The sequence below is a fragment of the Ictidomys tridecemlineatus genome, chromosome 7 (assembly GCF_052094955.1).
Source record: "Ictidomys tridecemlineatus isolate mIctTri1 chromosome 7, mIctTri1.hap1, whole genome shotgun sequence".
NCBI lineage: Eukaryota > Metazoa > Chordata > Mammalia > Rodentia > Sciuridae > Ictidomys > Ictidomys tridecemlineatus.
Window position 1 is genome coordinate 116,210,418 of NC_135483.1, and position 18,766 is coordinate 116,229,183.

At 37.1% G+C, this 18,766-nt stretch overlaps 2 protein-coding genes across 9 annotated transcripts in view; both read right to left on the reverse strand.

Moving 5' to 3' along the window:
• Positions 1-14,349, reverse strand: part of Qtman (queuosine-tRNA mannosyltransferase) — a 379,404-nt gene extending 365,055 nt beyond the window's left edge. For 4 of the 8 annotated variants that reach the window (XM_078017334.1, XM_078017336.1, XM_078017335.1 and 1 more), the window contains exon 1: positions 14,206-14,330. The gene's annotated coding sequence lies outside the window, so the exon portion shown is untranslated. Of the gene's footprint in view, positions 1-14,205 lie in introns of all 8 variants that reach the window. The other 4 variants (XM_078017340.1, XM_078017341.1, XM_078017339.1 and 1 more) reach the window with 4 other exon arrangements.
• Positions 1,800-14,878, reverse strand: LOC144365720 (uncharacterized). Its single transcript, XM_078018471.1, has 5 exons — positions 14,763-14,878; positions 13,153-14,422; positions 12,444-12,530; positions 9,402-9,498; positions 1,800-2,161 (listed from the first exon to the last, which is right to left on the reverse strand). The coding sequence occupies exons 1-2, from the start codon at positions 14,876-14,878 to the stop codon at positions 13,477-13,479; spliced, it is 1,062 nt and encodes a 353-aa protein (XP_077874597.1). The 3' UTR covers positions 1,800-2,161; positions 9,402-9,498; positions 12,444-12,530; positions 13,153-13,476.
• Positions 14,879-18,766: the final 3,888 nt, after the last annotated feature.

Below are 18,766 nucleotides of genomic sequence, written 5' to 3' on the forward strand. Positions count from 1 at the left end.
TAGTCATTCTGCTATGAATACTTCTTAATGCTATTATGAGATGGTTCTCAATTTCAATCTGGACAGGTAAATTGAGAATAATTATAACCCATTAAGTTGTATTTATGTACTATTCTATGTTACCTTATTTTGAAAAGAAAAAATAACTGTAAACTACAGTGCTCTATTTATTATCCCTTGCCCCTTACACAAAGCCTCCAAAAACCACAAGAGATGTCCAGATTTCAATGAGCTATTAACACTAAATTCACATCTCTTACTAAATGTATCTTATCTATAAGGCAAAAAGGTGATTGCTATTTTATTTATATTTACAATGATGAGGATCAAACCCAAGGTCTCATACATGTTTGGCATTCACTCTACCACTGAACTACATCCCCAGCCCTTGATTGCTGATTTAAACACACATATACACACAGACAAATGGTCCTTCCAAAATAACTTACATTTCAAAATAGCAAATATTTTCAAATATTTATCACACCAACCTCAAATCCAATCCATTGGGCAATTAAATTATGTACAATAAGAGACATTCTCATTCAAAATCCTTGGGTTATGAACAGAGGACATAGCTCAGAGGTAGAGCACCCATCTAGTATACACAAGACCTTATGTTTGATAACCCACACATACACATATATGTGTATACATACATACACAGGTACACAAAATCCCTGAGTTTTAGGATTTAAGCATCTATACCAACAACCCTCTTCTTCCAAATTCAAAAGAGTTTGAGGTACTCTCATGCTACAATAAAACTGCATTTAAGTTAATGACACTGCTGCAATGACAAAAAATAGCTTAAAAACCATGAAATCAATTCCACATAAAGCTATCATATGATTATGATCTCTAATCTGACTTGTAAATTAGAAGTGTGTAAATTCCACTGTCCATCAACCTGCAGATCATCTTCCTAGCAGGATGGCTATGTTAGTGGCACTACACTCTTGACCAAAAACATGCAGTCAGGCAATGGCATACTGACAAATTAAATAGTATATGCTTTGAGATAAGTCATGAGGGAAACTTCGTTTGTAAATGAGCTGTACAAGTTAAATAAAATGTTTTATATCCTAGACTTTCAGAGCTTCTGTTGAATACTAACATTAAAAAAATAAATTAAAAAAAAAAGTTGACAATTCACTGAGGGTAAAAATGGAATCCAACTTTGGGAGAATCTACCCACTTCATTTCCCAGTGCTACTTTCAAATCCTCTATTAATGATATAAATTGATACATACCAAAAAAAAAAAAAAAGATTCTTAACCAAATAAAACACCAATTTGATTCAGAAACTACTTTGATGTTCCAGTTTACGGTTCAATAGCTAAAAAAAAATACACAAGTTTATTCTAATCATACCTGCTTGCTAAATTTTCTAAGTGTATATAATTAAATGGTCTGAAACTATTTAGAAATTCAACATTCTACATATACTAGTACTCTACATTATGATTTTCTATTTACTATTGAGTAAAGGAGTCTACTCAAAAAGATGGTTCTAAGAAAACCCAAGTAGCTTTTCACAAATAGAAATATTTTAAATGCTGTACATGAGAATACAGTTTCAAGAATCCCAAACAAAAATTTCCAAATGAAAATAACTGTCCTTAAATTAACCTACTTAGTAAACAGTTGTTATTTTTCACTGAATTTTCTTAGAGTTAGAGAACCAAATTTGAAAAGGTAATAACTACATAAGTTTTGTGAATAAAGATAGAATGTTTAAAGTTTGATTAACAAGGCAATTACTATATATCATTATGGAATGATAATGCAGTACACATTCCCCAAATAAAGATCATATTTACTTCAATCACACCAAGCTCTATTACAAATATTTTTTTCTTTTTTATTTTGTCATAAAGTCCTTGGAATCATAGTAGGGCTTGATGCCATATTGGTGTCACACTCTGCCAGTCATCCACAGAATATGCCAGACTTCTCTTTCAACTTCTTTGTCTACTACTGCATCACTGGACCCAGCAGGCAGCTCACCCAGACAATCTCAGTAACGGATTTTGGCTCTCTGTGCATAATAGATGACAATTCTTATGAAGTATCCAGTTTGTCTTATAGCTGAGAGATTTGAACCTGCTGCAGATGTCACATCTAAATTCTTGAACGGATTTTTATCATCAGTGTCACCTACAAAACAAGACAGTGTCACCAAGAGCATTGTCCTAGAGAACATCTATTTCAGTACTGCTAAGCTTTCTGCATCATAAATAATAAGTCATTCATTTCCTAAAACAGGGGCCAGAAAACAAGAGCTCATGGACCAAAATCCAGCTTAGTGCATGCTATTATATAGCTATGATCTACAGATGGGTTTTATATTATTAAATGGCTGAAAAACATCTTTCTAATATTTTGTGATATGTGAAAATATATGAAATTCAAATTTGAGTCTTCATAAATAAGGCTTTATTGAAACACAGCCATGTTCCTTTACTAATGTGTTTTTCTTCAGTTGCTTTCATGCAGCGACAGACTTAAGTGCAAAAGGAACCATCTGACCCATAAAGCTTAAAATATTTACTATCTGGTGCTTTAAAGAAAGAATTTGCAACCCCAGGCCTAGAGAATTTTTTGGTGGACAGGTAATATGCTACCCAGGGTCTGCTGTATAAAGAACCTGAGTGGAAATACTATAACGACCCAATTGTTCCCCGGCTTAATTACCATCCAATTAACATACATTTGTTGGGTCAATCCTGTCTCTCCAATGCTGACACCTATAAGTCACTTTCTGTCTCCTTTGGTTCAGTTTTGCCTCAATCCAAGGGATTAATATTGACAGGGCAGGAAGAAGCAAGGAGCTCAACACAAGTCAAATTCTAGTTTTCCAACTTTAGTTTCTTCCATTTCTCCAAGCTCCTATGGTTCTGGATTTCTACTTCATATCAACCACTCTCCATATGGGCTGGGCTTCCTGTATAGAACACATGTCTTCTATCTTTCCTGCCAGAGACCTCAGGGCAACGAGCTGAGTAAAAACATTTTCGACTGAATTGTGCTGAACAATTATCAGTCCTACTCCCTGTTCTAACAACCACCCTAGAACATGGACTTTTGGGGGTCCCCTTTACAGTCTACATATATCAACATACTTCTGGCCTCCACTACTCCTTCTGATTATCATTGCTCCTGGAGCTCATCACTCACTCTTTTTACCTTTAAATCTCTGGCCTAAAGGTAAGTTCAACCTTCCCAATTGGCTTGTCTTTCTGTTGCTTGAGTTCAGTTAATACAAATCTCCAACCATAAGAACACAACAAAGCAAACTCCATATACACTGATGAATTTTCCAACCTACATATATATACCTTTTTATTTTAAAAAGTCTGTCCCAAAAGGGAACATACCACCCTCAAAATAGCCTCCAGAACATCCCTTCTCTTTTTTCCCTCCATTATTGCTAGTTGGCCCAAAGTTTATATACTTGCTTCATCTGAGAGTGTTATCACCTTTCACTCACATAAGATGCCCAAGTTAGTGTGCCTTTTGAGCACATTAAAGCTTTTTAATGTTAAAAGCTATTATTAAAGCTTTAACAATCCTGTTTCTATTCTGAGGGGCAAAGTGGGATCTCTTGCTACTGCTAGATTGCAATGAAGATACATGTTTGGCTAGATTTCAAGGAGTAAAAATGTAATTTCCCATAGAAAAATGTTAATAGTCCACAATGAGGCTGAACTGTCCATACTATACAAATACTATATACTCATGTGTAGTTCATTAGCAAGTAACTAATTCAGATACACATTCTTAAACTGTAGATTGACCACACCAGAAAATAGCTATGAAATGTCAGAATACATAAGCCTGGTGTATGGACTTCTGAGAAAATGTCAGTTTATATTCAGCAAAATGAGTTTCACTACAACACTGACATACTTGCCATGGTGAAAAGCTCCAAAAACAGCATATATACCTCATTACAAAAGAATGAGGTATCAAGCCAAGCATGGTGGCGCACTCTTGTAATCTCAATGGCTAGAGAGGCTGAGACAGAAGGATCATGAGTTCAAAACCAGCCTAAGCAACAGCGAGATGCTTAGCAACTCAGTGAGACACTGTCTCTAAATAAAACACAAAATAGGGCTGGAGATGTGGCTCAGTGGTCAAGTGCCCCTGAATTCATTTCCTGGTTATCACCAACCCCCCAAAGAAAGGTATTAAGCATAAAAAGACTAACTGGTATTACTATTACCATATCTCAATTCTGAGTGTAATCCTATAGGTAGCATCAATCTTAAAAATAAAAACCTTTGCTGGGCATGGTAGCACAGGCCTGTAATCCCAGCAGCTCGGGAAGCTGAGGCAAGAGGATAACAAGTTCAAGAACACCTCAGCAACTTACCAAGACCCTGGGCAATTTAGCAATACCCTGTCTCAAAATAAAAAGAACTGGGGTTGTGTGGTTCAGTGGTTGAGTGCCCCTGGGTTCAATTTCCGGTACCAAAAAAAGTTAAAAACGAAAGTCTTCTTTAAAAATACACACAGGAACACACTGCCTATTTGGAAAAAGTAACAGAAGTCCAATGAAAAATCCCTACAACTGAGAAAAGAAACTAGAGTCATACTGTCCATATTCAAAAAAGACTAAATATTTAGAACTGTATTCATTTGATGAGCCTTTTCTTAAAGAAACAGTTCTCAAACTTCTTAATGTCAGGATTCCTTTGTGTTCTTAAAAATTACTGAATACTCCCCCAAGAGTTTTGTTTACATGAGTTCTAATTGTCAATATTTACCAAATGAAAAATTCTTAGATATTTAATTCATTTTAAAACTTTTATTTTACATAGAAACAATAAGATAATTTCACTATTTTTTCAAACTAAAAAAGTAACTTAGTAAGAAATGTGACATTATTATGCAAGTTTTTCAAATTTCTTTCATGTTTAGCTTAATAGAAGACAGGTAGATTTGTTTTTCTTTTTTTTTTATAACTTTAATTAATTTATTTTTTATGTGGTGCTGAGGATCGAACCCAGTGCCTCACCCATGCTAAGCAAGTGCTCTACCACTGAACTACAGTCCCAGCCCTGACAGGTAGCTTTTCCTATCTACTTCTATATTCAATCTGTTATGATACATTATTTTGATTGAGCTATATCAAAAAAAAATGGCCTCAAACACAACATAAAAAAAGTGTTAATATTACCCAATTATTCATATAATTAAGGATGTTCTTTTTGATAATTCATCAAAACTTGACAAGTAGACGTTTCTTAAGGACTAATTATAAATGTGGAATCCAATATATATGAAATTTTTATATTCTGTAATATTTATTTTTCTGTTACTTGCTATTTGAAAGGATCTTTTTACCCATGATTTTGTAACACTAGAAAGTTAGAAAATAGTGGTTTATTCAGTTATGTAGGTACTACAAATCTTGACATAATTCATCATATGACCAAAAAAAAAACTCACATTCATTAATATCACCCACTATCTCATCAAAAAAAAATTTTAAATATTAAAAGCAAACAAAAGCATAGGAAGTAACACAAGTTACCTAAAATTATCTAAAACTTAACCAAGTTAATTATCCAAATCTTTAATTTTCATTTTAAAAGTTTGCATTTTTATCACTGACAACAAACACTGTCAGTAATTTTCCTTAAAGTGATGGGCTCATTATTTTGTTCATTTTCAAGAAAAAGATCGCCAAATAATTTAAATAATCAGAGTTTGTCCAGTAGTGATTCTTTAAAGCAAAAGTGATAGTTTCATGAAAAATATGGCTAGTTCCACTGGTAACTCAAAAGAGAAAAAAACTCACACTTAAGGTTTTTCCTCTAGACAAGCAATGTGCTCAGGATGTGCAGCAGAAGTGCTTTTTGCAAATGTCCTATCTCATCACACCAAATTTAAAAATAAAAAAATACCCAGAGTCAAAATTTCACAAGATTAATAACTGTCACCACTTTATCAAGGACTTTCTTATGTGAAGTCAGCTGGATACCTCCAGCTTTGTTTTCATTGTTGTTGTTTTACTTTAACCTGTGAAAGCGTCTCAGTGAAGGATACAATGATTAGTAGTATAGTTTGGTACCACTGGCCTTTAATTTCTATTAAGATTTCGATGGTTTTACTCATCACTAGCTTTGCACAAGCAGGGAAAACATTAAACTAAAAAGCAAAAATTTACTGTTCTGATAATAGTTTTATTCTCATGGTACCCCTAAAAGCAACTCAGTGACTCTAAAGGGTCTGTACATCACAATTCAAGAAATACTGTCTTAATACTGAAAGCTATGAATGATTTAAGTTTGATAAATAATAAATTTATCAAATATGTAGAAAAATTCTTTAACTCAAAATTGATCTAATTTATTCCGAAGCTGAATTAATATATATAATAGCTATTAACATTTTGTAAGCACATACATGTATTATCTCATTTACTCTTGATGATAACAGTTTTCACTAGCTATTGTAGTACAGATGTGGAAACCTGAGGTAGAAGCAGGAAATTATCTGTACAAGGTCAAAATGATAACTACCAGTATTTAATGGACTCAGATACAATGAAGTATTTTGCATGCTTAACCTGTTTTAATAACAATCTTTTTATAATTTTTTAACCTTTATTAGTCTTTTTATCTTCATTATAGACAAAAACTTTGAACAAACAGCTAAAATACTCTGCTCTAGGTTACTCAAGTGGAAAGAGGTAGATCATCTATCTACAAATCCAAGTATGTCTTGAGTACTGTAGTCAGATTTGTGTTACCACACGAATACCTGATATAAGTTACTTATAAAGAAAAGAAGGCTGATTATTCAGCTTACAGTTTTAGAGGTTCAACTCCAAAACGATGTGGCTGCATGGTTTGAGCCTCTGGCAAGGGCAGCATGTCATGGTGGGACCACATGTCAGAGGGAGTACTCACATCATGAGCCAGGAAGCAGAAAGAGAGAGAAGATACGACCAAGGTCCCACAATCCTCTTGAGAGCACACCCCCAGTGACCTTAGGACATCCTACAAAGCCATACCTCTTGAAGGACCATAGCAACTCCCAAAATGGCAATTCTGGAGATCAAGCCTTTGGACCAAACTACAGTCAGTGCATGTTCCACCTCTGTACATCACACACTGGTATACCATTTGTATATATGAATAGATCAATAGCTTACAAGGGTTTTATATAGTTTTAAAGTCAAAAGGGCAAGACCTCTATTTGGAAAGCTTTCCACCAACTTGATTACCTCTATTTTTAAATGGAACAAAATCTACTTCCATTTAAAATAGTCTATGAGCTAGACAATGCGTTAATTTACACTATTTGAATATGATAATGAACTAACACACCAAGATCACTCTTTAAAAAATTTTTAAAACCAACTCAACATTGCCAAATGATAGTCACATTTTAAAGATGAAGAAACTGTAACTGAGACAAATACCTAATTTTTCTCAGAGGCATACTGATCATAAATGGTAAAGAGTCAAAATCAGTCTGGGCTAACCCTCAAGCCCAAAATCTTTAGTCACACCATCTGCACATACTTAGGGGAACATCAAACAATGACCTAGGAGCTGCTCACCAGGTCTGGGTGCAGAGCTTGCTGATACCACATACTACCCAAGGCAATCAAGATATGAATCATCATGTATCTTAAAAACCAAGAGATGAAAAGAAAGCTGGTACATGCTGAAAATAAAGGCATGTTCTCAGGTGCTTCAAGTAAAGAACCTATAGTAATGTTAAAGAAAAGTAAATTCATTTGTAAAGGTGTCAGCCCACATCTCTGTGGCTGCAACAGTTTCCCTCCACTTAAAAACAAAACAACAAAAAGCCTAGAAGACAATATCATCACAGCTATAGGGGTTTGCTACAGATTACACAATAGCTTTCAGATGCCATGAACCCAGGAATACTGCAAAACTTAGTCAACTGCAGCAGAAATCATTTTCCTCAACCCCAATGACTAAAATTTCCATTTCAACTTAGGATTTACAAAGGTCAGGGGTCAGGCCCTGAGGTTTGTTTATATTTTAAGGGTTCACACTGCAAAATAACTGCTTAATATGAAAACCTAAGCAAGTCAAGAGAGAAGGAAACAAGGTTTATCCAGCTCAATTCACCCTTACAACTTGTAGAAACTCAACTTTTAGGAAGGATAAACATCTTGAAATTGAACAGAGAAATGTGGCTTTAATTTCAATTCAATTGTAGTCTCAAGGGGTTTCCATACACATTTGACAGGAAGGTGACAAAATGGAAGGCTGTGGTGTACCACCTAAAACTGGCAGGCAATACAGGGTAGAGATGAGCAATTATGCTCAGCACAGACTACCACCAGGGATTCTTCTGTGGCAAAGGAAAAAAAAAAATCTGTAGAGCAACTTTACCTCCCTCCCATCAATGATTCTTAGTATGAATAAAAGGAATTACAATCTAGTAACATAAAAGCAGCTGACAGATATATAGGGGGAGAAAAAAAATCAAGATTGAGGTCATGTCCCTTTGACATGCATCATTTACACTAAGGATTCCCCACTTATCTGAATTAATTTCATGTACCTCATTTCATTCAGATAATTGAAGTTTTCCTTTTAGAGTTGTAAAGTGTTTACCTCAAAATAATTAGTAAACTGTCCACTTAAAAATACCACCACAAAAATTACAACCCCTTCCCCTCTACATATACATATGTACTCCACTATCATTAAAAGTATGAGTTTGGGTCTTCACGGGAAATTTGGCTCAAAAGTTCTCTTTTAAAAATTAGTACAAGAAATTCTACAATAAAAGTTATGGTCATTACCTTTTTAATACAGAGTGTTAGCATTACTTGTTAAAGACATGGTAATTTGGGTGTTCAATACATGACTACTTTTCTGAAAACAAATTAAAGATTTAGACTTCTAAAGAATTTGATGACTTGTCTAATACAATAACTAGGAATGTATGAAGAGCAAAATCAAAGAGGTCTCTTTTTTTAATGAGCAAGCATTTAAGGGTCTTTTAATGAGAATTTACTCTTCAGTATATATTTACTAATGGACAAAAATAGAGACATTAAACTTACTTCTTTATAGTGCCATAAAACTTTCTTGTGTAAGAAATATAAAATAACATATACATATTTGTCAAAATCATGAAAAATTGAAATGTGCAATGCCTTACAATTAAACACTGTGAAATTTTACAAGTTCTTAAATATCCTGTAAGATGAATGATAACAGCCATTTTTATATGAATATATAATTTTATAATTTAAAATACACACACTCTCTACTCCTAATGATGGCAATGTAATATCTACACTTCTTGAAGGAATCTGAAATTTCTCTATGAACACTGGTTTCTGACACTGATATAGAACCTGTTATTAGAATGAATATACCTAATTAGTACTTACCTAAAACTTGCTATGTGCCAAGCACTATACAGAGCATTGAGGACATCACCAAGATCAAGATAGATTCACTCAGTCACACCCTTGGGGTACATATAGTCTAGAGGAAACATAGGAAATGACTTGCTATAAGAATATATAACAGCCACCTGATCAAATGAAAGTCCAAAACTGAGAGAAGACAAGGGCAAAAAAATCAAACACTTGAAAATAATTAGCTATCACTGAACTGGACAAAAAGTATGCATGAAGTGTCTCCAGTAAGAAGGCAGCAGAGAACAGAACAGAAGGCTAATCAGAAAAGGGGTCTAACTCATGAATGCATGAATCTGTGAGTCCCTAATACAAATGAAAATCTAATCCTCAAAAAACATTCAAAATAGTAACAGCTCTCAGTATCTAAGGAGTCAATCTGGTGAGGGTGAATCCAAGAGGCAAAATCACAGTATACTGGCTCTACAATACCTTTACCATCTATCTACCAGGGACAAGAACAAGTCCCAGCTCCCCACTGGAAGGAGCAACGGCTAGGAGAAAACTGACCAAGATCACATGTTGAAAACAAGGCTCCAGTTCCACAAGGGACAGGGAATACAAAAAGGAACCACAAAAGAAATATGTCAAATCAATAGACTACTTACAACTAAAGAAAAACTGTGGAATTACTTCTCTGACTGCTTTTAAAAAAAAAAAATGCACACACACATATGTATACATATACCACTCAGTGGTCATTTTACCACTTAGCTACGTCACCATCCTTTTTGATATGAGTCTTGCCAAGTTGCTGAGGCTGATCTCAAACTTGCAATCCTCCTACCTCAGCCTCGCAAATCGATTTAATTACAGATAGTCACCATCACACTCAGCTCAAAAAATAATTTCATCACTTGTTTAAATGACATAAGCGTGACCCTAGCAAGTGTGGGGGAAAAGTACTAAATATTCTAATTCTTATTAATTGTCTAATTCTAAATCCTAATTCTATCTATATAATACTGAAATATTCTAGATGATTCATACATACTTTGTTAAGAAGTTTATGCTATATATTTCTAAAACTCCTTACAGGAAATGTGTTTAAAATAAAAATCTGAGAGGTAAATTTGAGTACATGCCAAGGATATGATGTTAGATCGTACCTCTGTGAACAACAGATGTTCAGGGCACCAGAATGACTCCACAAGAGTCCACTGCAGAGGACTGGGACAGGAAGAGAGGTGCTTTATGTATTTTCAGTCTTGGTGAAAGGGACTATCTGGCACTGGGTAGGCCAAGTGAACCAGCAAAAATAGATGTGAGATGACTGCTTCATACAAATTAAACACCATCCAACTCTACTGTACATTTGTTTTCAGTAATAATATCAATGGAGTAATGAAGGTAATTCAAAAATACTGTCCCTGAGAAGGTTATTATCATATAGACTCTATATGTTTAAATAGGAATCACTCTACGGAATTGGCTTTTAATGTGCTAGACGGAAATTTTACCAAAGCTCTAGACCACAATTTTACCAAAGTTCTTCAAAAGATAAAGTGGTGATAATTTCAGGGATAAAAAAGCTTAAAATTCTTTCTTTAGTTTGTTTGTTTTTCTTTTATAAATAGAACACACTATTCTGATCTACTGAAGAATAGGTAAGAATGAGTCTAACAAAATTAGTAATTACTTGGATTTTTTTTTTTTAATATTTTATTTATTTTTTAGTTTTCGGCGGACACAACATCTTTGTTTGTATGTGGTGCTGAGGATTGAACCCGGGCCGCACACACGCCAGGCCAGGCGAGTGCGCTACCCCTTGAGCCACATCCCCAGCCCTACTTGGCTTTTTTAAAGTGTTTTAAGATTCACCAGCATGAAGCACAACCTATTAAATTGAGCTTAAAATATTAAAAATATCATTTCAGTATAGTTTGCCAAAGTAATCTAAATTCCAAAAATCATATTCCTTACAAAGGTGTCCATGCTGAAAAATAAATCCTTATAAAGTGAAAACAATGTTTTAAAATGTGGTCTACAGAAACAATGAGAGGGTCATCAATTCATGGTTATCAAAATTCAGTCTGCTACAAACTTTGTACTTGTCCAGTCTGATTGAATTGTTCTATCACTAAATTTAAATAATGGTGTCCTTTCCTAATTTCACAGTAACTAACAAATATTAAAGAACAAAATTAATATTGTTAGTCCTCTCAACTTTTCTAAATTATTTGACCCCTGCTATCTTTCAATATCAGAATTCAGATTAACTGGTTCAACACAAGATGAAAATGAGTTATTTCAAGTTTACTATATGGTGATTCAGATCTTCCAGGCACTTTTCTACTAACAAGATCACAAGCATTTATACATTTCCTACTACACAGATTAATAAGACATGGTCCTACTTTCATGAAGCCCCTACTAGGAGAGTGCACACAACCCACAGGTATTTACTAAATGCCTAATCCAAACACAGCTGAGAGAAATACAAAAAACTCACCCCAGAAAACAAGAACTTCAAGACTCCTGCACTTGAGGCACAGTTAAAAAGTGATGTTGGGGATGCTGCAATTAAATTATTACATGGGTGCTACTCCTCCTTTCCTAATTAATATCAAAGTCACATACACCACAATCCTAAAACTCTGTAAATACCAATCTGCTGGCAGTAACGCAGACTACCTGAATCAAGAATATGAATAAAGATGTAAAAAATAACCACTAAATGCAAACTAAATCAGAAATCAATGTTTCAACTGAAAGAATGTACATATTTTCTAAGTATAAATAATTTGTATATTTTTATATAGTGGGCCCAAATCACAAAGTAAAGCACATACTCAAAGCAAAAAAAGAAAAAAGAAAAAAAAATCAGTAATTACTTGGCTTTTTTTAAGATAACAGTAGTGGGGGGGAGTTTGCTGGGAATATAACTCAGGTGCATTTGCCTAACAGACTGAAGTCCTGGATTTTTGATACCCAGCACTGAAAGAAAATAGTAATAAAAATAATAAGGATAAACTCTGGCACAAGAATATCCATTGGGGAGGTCTGAATTACCTAGATAAGTGTTTAGTTAATTAAGACAACCGGTTCTCTTCAGCTCCTGCAAAATCTCTTCAAGAAATTCTTGGATTCCTTATTTTTCTGTAAAATAATAGGAGTTGGATTACACTGCTAAGGTCCTGTACAAAGCAAAACAATAAAATAAAATTTAATGTTATTGTATTTTTATACCTTTATTTTATTTATTTTATTTTTATGTGCTGCTAAGGATCACACCCATGGTAGGCAAGGGCTCTACCCCTGAGCTACAACTGCAGCCCCACAAAGCAAAAATTTTATACTTCTGTGGATCTTAACATTAAAATGTCAACATGTTTTCAACATGAGTAAAGAAGCCATCTTAAAGCAAGGGCTTCAAGAAGCCACCAAAATAATAATTCTATAAAATCCCATTTTTCTCTCGGTAGCATGCCAGTTTCATAATTCAAAAGGTTCTCCTCCAACCCTCAACATTAAAACTGTTTCATTAAGTACAGTATAGAAATCTAAGGGAAAATGTATAATAAAATAGAGTGGAAACTGAGAGGAATCTATGCCACATCAGACCTGGAATGCATTAATTAAAATTCAATATTGCACTTGGTATGTGGGTTCCTACATGAAAATCCTGTCATGGTTAAAGCTTAAGGTTAAACAGGTTAATAGAATCCAATAAAATAGCTCTATTGAATTATACTGAACTTCTTTTCTGCAGCTCCTTTACCTGATCACTATGTGAAGCTTTAAAATCAACTTCTGTGGTAGTATCAAATAAGCAAGGCAAGCCTGAGCACTTGGGGGCTGCGAACTGAAATCCACCTCCTGTGGAAAGTCACCCTCAACTCACGTTTTCCATTTCGAACTGTGATACAGGTAGAGGGAAAAAATGTAAAGCCTCTTCTTTGAACCTCCCATCACTGGGCCTCAAGCATTAACTTAAGAATTATCTCAAAGATAATCTAATGCAACATAATTCTAAGACTCTAAAAGTCGTATTTGCTAAAGGAAAAACACACCCCAGGACCAACGGTTAAATTAACGTATTATTTCAACTTCGCTGTGGGGTACAAGGTTGGATTACAAGACTTAGATTAAGAAAACCTTTCCACCCGAAAAGACGGACTATCTGGGTCCGGATGGAAATACAAAGTATGTGCTGAATCCTTAAAGGGGCTTGGCGGGAGCAAAGGTGCAAAGTGTGGTCTTTGGTCTCCGCTGACAGTGGAAAGTGGAGCGCTGCCGTGATAACCGGATTGTGAGGGCGGTAAGGGCCTGGGGCAGGTTTAGACAGGCAGCCTGAAGGTCTGCTGGGAGGTCCCTCCGGCAAAGGGGCAACCAAAGGGACCGGATCGCCCTTCTCCCTGCGCAGGGAGACGTGCCTCCAACTACCCTCGCAGGCCGCGCGAGGAGGAAGCGACGCAAGGGCCTCAAGAAGCCGGCACACAAGACGTTTAGACACCAAGAAAACTAAATTATAAGTCGGCCAGTTTACGAGAGGAATGATACGCAGTCGCCAGGACACCCGACCCCGGACGCAGGGATCCGAGAACCGGGCGCACCAGCGGCGGAGGGAGCGCGGCGCGTGCGTCGGGTGAGCGCGCAGCCCTCGGCTCCGCCCCTCCTCCCACCCTCCGCTCCTCGCGCGGCCGCCGCCGCAGCCCCACTGGGAACTCCGCGCAGCGCGGCCCCGCGAGGCGGGCGCCGTGAGGAGAGGGGAGGGGCTGTGCTCCCCGCCTCCCCGCCGGCCCGCGCAGCTCCCAGCCCGGAGCCCACTCACCTCCTCCTCCTTGTCTCTCCCTCCTGGCCACCGGCGCGGCCCAGCCGGCGACGCGCTGACGCCGAGCCCCTCCCCCGCAGCCGCCACCGATGCCACCGCCCCTCCCGGCCCGCGGCTGCCGCGGCCTCTGGGCGCGTCAAGCGATGGCCCCGCCCTCGCCCCGCCCCCGGACCGAGGCTCCGCCCCCGGTGTGGCTGCAGATCCGGGCTCTGGGTCCCTGACTCAGCAGCCGCTCCGCCCTCGCGGTCTACAGGGCTGCGCCCGGCGGCGGAGCTATTCACACCTGCCTACTGCCCGCAGGCCTCGCTCGGCTTCCCACCGCCCTGTGTGCCCTTTCCCATCACGTCAGCATCCTCGGCCGCCCCTTCAGCTTATTCGTACTCTTTCCTCAAACCTTTAGTCCTGTTCTAAGCTCGTGTCGGCGTCTTCTCTTTCCTACCGCAGGGTCTACACTTCTCACTCACTATGTTGGTCTCCCTTCTTCTTGCCGACCCCTTCTGTCCCCTTTCCAGATCCTCTCCCCCGTCAGCTGGAGCCTCAGGGTCCCCGTGCGTCACTGGCTGTATATGCGCTCTGTAGCTCCTACCTCCCGGGCTCTTGCTGTGCCAGGCGTCCTAATTTCTCTCACTCTTGGATCCCTGCTGGCAGGGTCACGTTTTTTCTTTATCCACATTTTGCGCATCCTTTAGGTTCTCACTATTACACACACTTAAGATGAAGTTAGGGTATTCAACAATTGCGTATTCGCGGTACCGCTTACATGAAGAGTCACAGTGAGCAATTAAAAATCATAAGGCAAGGCGACACAGTAGTGACCTTCTTCTGACTAGCCTAGTTCCACCTACACTTTCCTTTGTGCAGTAGTAATTGACCACTTTTTACATTGGGGCTAACAATTCACCCATTTTGAATGTCTTTTCCCCTTCAACCTAACTTCACTAAAGCTTTTATTTACTCAGTACACAGTAGAAACAGCACCAGGAACTTTTAAAGCTTCGGGTCCTTATCTGTAAAATGAGGAATTCGTGTCTCTTCCTCTTTTTTAATTTCCTCAGATTCTGGAAATTTTGGATTTTGTATTTGGATGGAGGTTGTTGGTTAAGTGATTAAAGCAAAGGCAAAACATGCTATTGTAACTGGGTATCTGGTTACTTTAGTAACTTTTTTTTTTTTTTGCCTGGGATTGAACTCAAGGGCACTTGACAACTGAGCCACATCTCCAGCTCTATTTTGTATTTTATTTAGATTTCTTTTTAATTTTTTATTTGTTCAAAGTAGTTATACATGACAGCAGAATGCATTTCATTATACACAAATGGAACTCAACTTTTTATTTCTCTGGTTGTACACTATGTAGAGACAGCATCTCACTGAGTTGTTTAACTTGCTTTTGCTGAGTCTGGCTTTGAAGCAGTGTTCTTCCTGCCTCAGCCTCCAAAGCTACTGGGATTATAGGCGTGCCTTATCTTGCCAGTTGTGGTAATTTCATTTTTAAAACTGCAACTGCAAGTTGGCAGAGTTAAGCTGTGATGCAAAAATGAATTAAGTGTAGGCCTTTAGATTTACATGCACTAGTTGCTTTAAGTTATGGGAATAAATATTATTTTCCTTAAACAATTGAAACTATCTTATAAACAGAGTACACACTCTATGTGGACCTTCAAAAGTTAGAGCCATTGTTTAATTGAACAGTATTACAAGCATTTGAAAACCTAATAAACCATCTGTCCATCCACTTTCACACAAATTGAGAAACAGAAAAGAGTAAACGCCAAAAGCTAAAAGTGAGTATTCCTAATTGCACATGAAACTAGTAAATCCTTTTCTATAGAAAAGTGTCTGAAAGTGGCTGGGGTTGTTGCTCAGTGTAGAGTGCTTGCCTGGCATTTATAAGGCACTGGGTTCGAGCCTCAGCACCACATAAAAATAAATTTTTAAAAACATTAAAAAAATAAATAAAACAAAGGTATTGTGTACATCTACAACCAAAAATAAATAAATAAATAAACAGAAAAAAATTTTAAGTGTCTGAAAATCCCCAAAGCTATGGCTGCCATTTCATTGCTTTGGAAATAGAATCATATAATTTTATAATCTTGTCCTTAAGATGATCTTCAATCTAATCTGTTCATTTTACTGATTAAGATCTGAAGCCCAGAGAGGGTAAATTGAATACCCAATATTCTCCAGTTTGATTGGAAACAATTGAGATTCAAATTCAGATCTCCTCACATATTTGCCAACATTCAGCTTACAGTTAAAACTGACCTAAAGCTATTCAACATCAGAATTCTTTGATTTGCAGCTCTGCCCAAGAAGCCTGTGTGATCTATGAAGTTGAACTTGACATTAGCTAGAAAGGTATTGCTGTCAGAGGCCATTTTGTCCTATTGTTTTCAACAATTACTATTGTACAACCTTCATCTCAGTTAGGGATCATCTGCAGGATGCAGACAGTGCTGGCCAGAGCTCTGGAGCCCTGTTCCAACCAAATACAGGCACCCTCAGAGCGGCCAATGGCAGTGCCGATTGTAAGAATTATGAAATCCCTGTTGTCAAGAAAATCACAACACTATTGAGGAGGTAAAATATGAAGCATAAAATGATAATTCAACATAAATAATCAAGGATTCTATTGTAATTTCCAAATGGTAAACTGGAAAAACCCATATAAATTAAGACAAGACTTCTAATGACCACAACAACAAAATGGAAATTTGTCATTTGGATTGATGTATAGGGGGAAAGGTAAAAGAAATCTTAAACAAAGGCACTAAGAAGAAAGTGAGCATGCCAAGAATCGGATTTATTTGAGAAACAGTAGCAAACCACAGTGAAATGTTAAGCTAGAACCATTGGTAGAGGCCCTGAATTTTAGTTTGAGAAATTTATTTTAATAAGAAATTATTCTGGGAGGACTTTGTGCAGGGAGAGGGGGAGAAAAGAACAAGACAAGGAGGCCATGACCTTGTTAGGTTCTAAGGAAGCAAGCAGGATTTTAAAAGAAATGTGGGACATAAATGCTGCTAGGGAAAAAACTTGGGGTTGATGAGTACACACAGGGATCAAAGAAGACTAAGAAGTTGAAGAAGACTTTTTTTTTCTGGCAAGTCAATAACACCTAGACCCTAGCAACTCAGCAGGGGAAGATGATTAACACTCATAGAGACAGACTTTAAATTCATAGGTAAGGAAGTAAAATATCTTCCCAAGGGAGACCTTCCTCCTTACATCCTCCTTTCAGAAAACTATCATTTGTTATTTAAATAGACATTAGCAAGAAAGCTCTCACCCTGTCTCTGTCCATGGGCCCTATGCCAGTGTTGTATGGGGTTGACCTAATTTTATTTCCGTTTCAGCCCTACTGATATAAAAGTGCTCAGTGATAAACTATATAATGTTACAGTAAGAAACAAATAAATGTTTGCTAAATATATACCAAATATTGCTCATAACTCTACTAGGTGTGGAAGATAAAAATGTATAAAAAGGGCCTCTTTTTTTTTGAACTTCATTAATCTGTTTAAAGAAAAAGGTCAATGTACCTGACATAATAAAAAATAAATTCCATGGCCAGGGAGAACAACCTTTGTGGATGGATAGTGAAGTGTATTTATAGACTAGTGGGGAATGTGGTTGAATGGATTGGAAATTACATGATCTATTAGATTCATTGTTCAATAAATGTTTATTAATCTACATGCACTGTTCTGCATACTAGAGGTAAAACAATAAAATAAAACTCCCAGTCTCATTTAGCCCTAAGAAAAAGTCAGATTTCATGTGTTTCAGACTATAAAAAAGTCCACATGCATCTAAAGAGTGTGAGAAACTAGGAAAAACATAAAGGAAGTGAGGCAGAAGAGGTAGAGGCCTTGTGGGTGGAAGGGTTTTGAGGTTAGGCTAGAGTGTGGATATTTGGAAGATTAGTCATCCTGGCACACTAGATTTGAAGAAAGGGAGCCTGTATGATAATCCAAACTAGAGGTAATGTGAAAGTAGGTACAATTGGTGGCAAAGTTAGGAAGGAAGATGAAAATGTCAAAAAGAAGAATATTAGGTATGTATTTGGGGAACTTAAAGCTGTTGGTTATAAGAAGATCCGTAGTATCAAATGTAGCATAAGATCAAGGAGATAAGCCTCAAGAAAAGTGTTATCTCTAAGAGAAAGGTCTCAGTAGAGCTTACTATCACTGAGGAACACTGTAAGAATGAGTACCACTCAAAATGTATACAGCATAGGTGTACATCATTTACATTTTAAGGCCATTCACATACTATTGTACTTTTAAGTCCATTTAAACATCCCCAAACATGTCAAATTTTTTGTCTCCACGCTGAAGGAAGAAGAAACTTAGACCTTCAAGATATACCTGATGTTCTTTTAGGCTAAAAATAAGTTCCACCAATGACTGTCTGTTCTAAATGTAATCCCAGAAAGTTCACTCTTGCCGGGCACCATAGTTCACACATATAATGCCAGCCACTCAGGAGATCAGGCAGGAAGATAGGAAGATACAGTTCAAAGCCAGGCTCAGAAAAAGCAAGGCACAAAGCAACT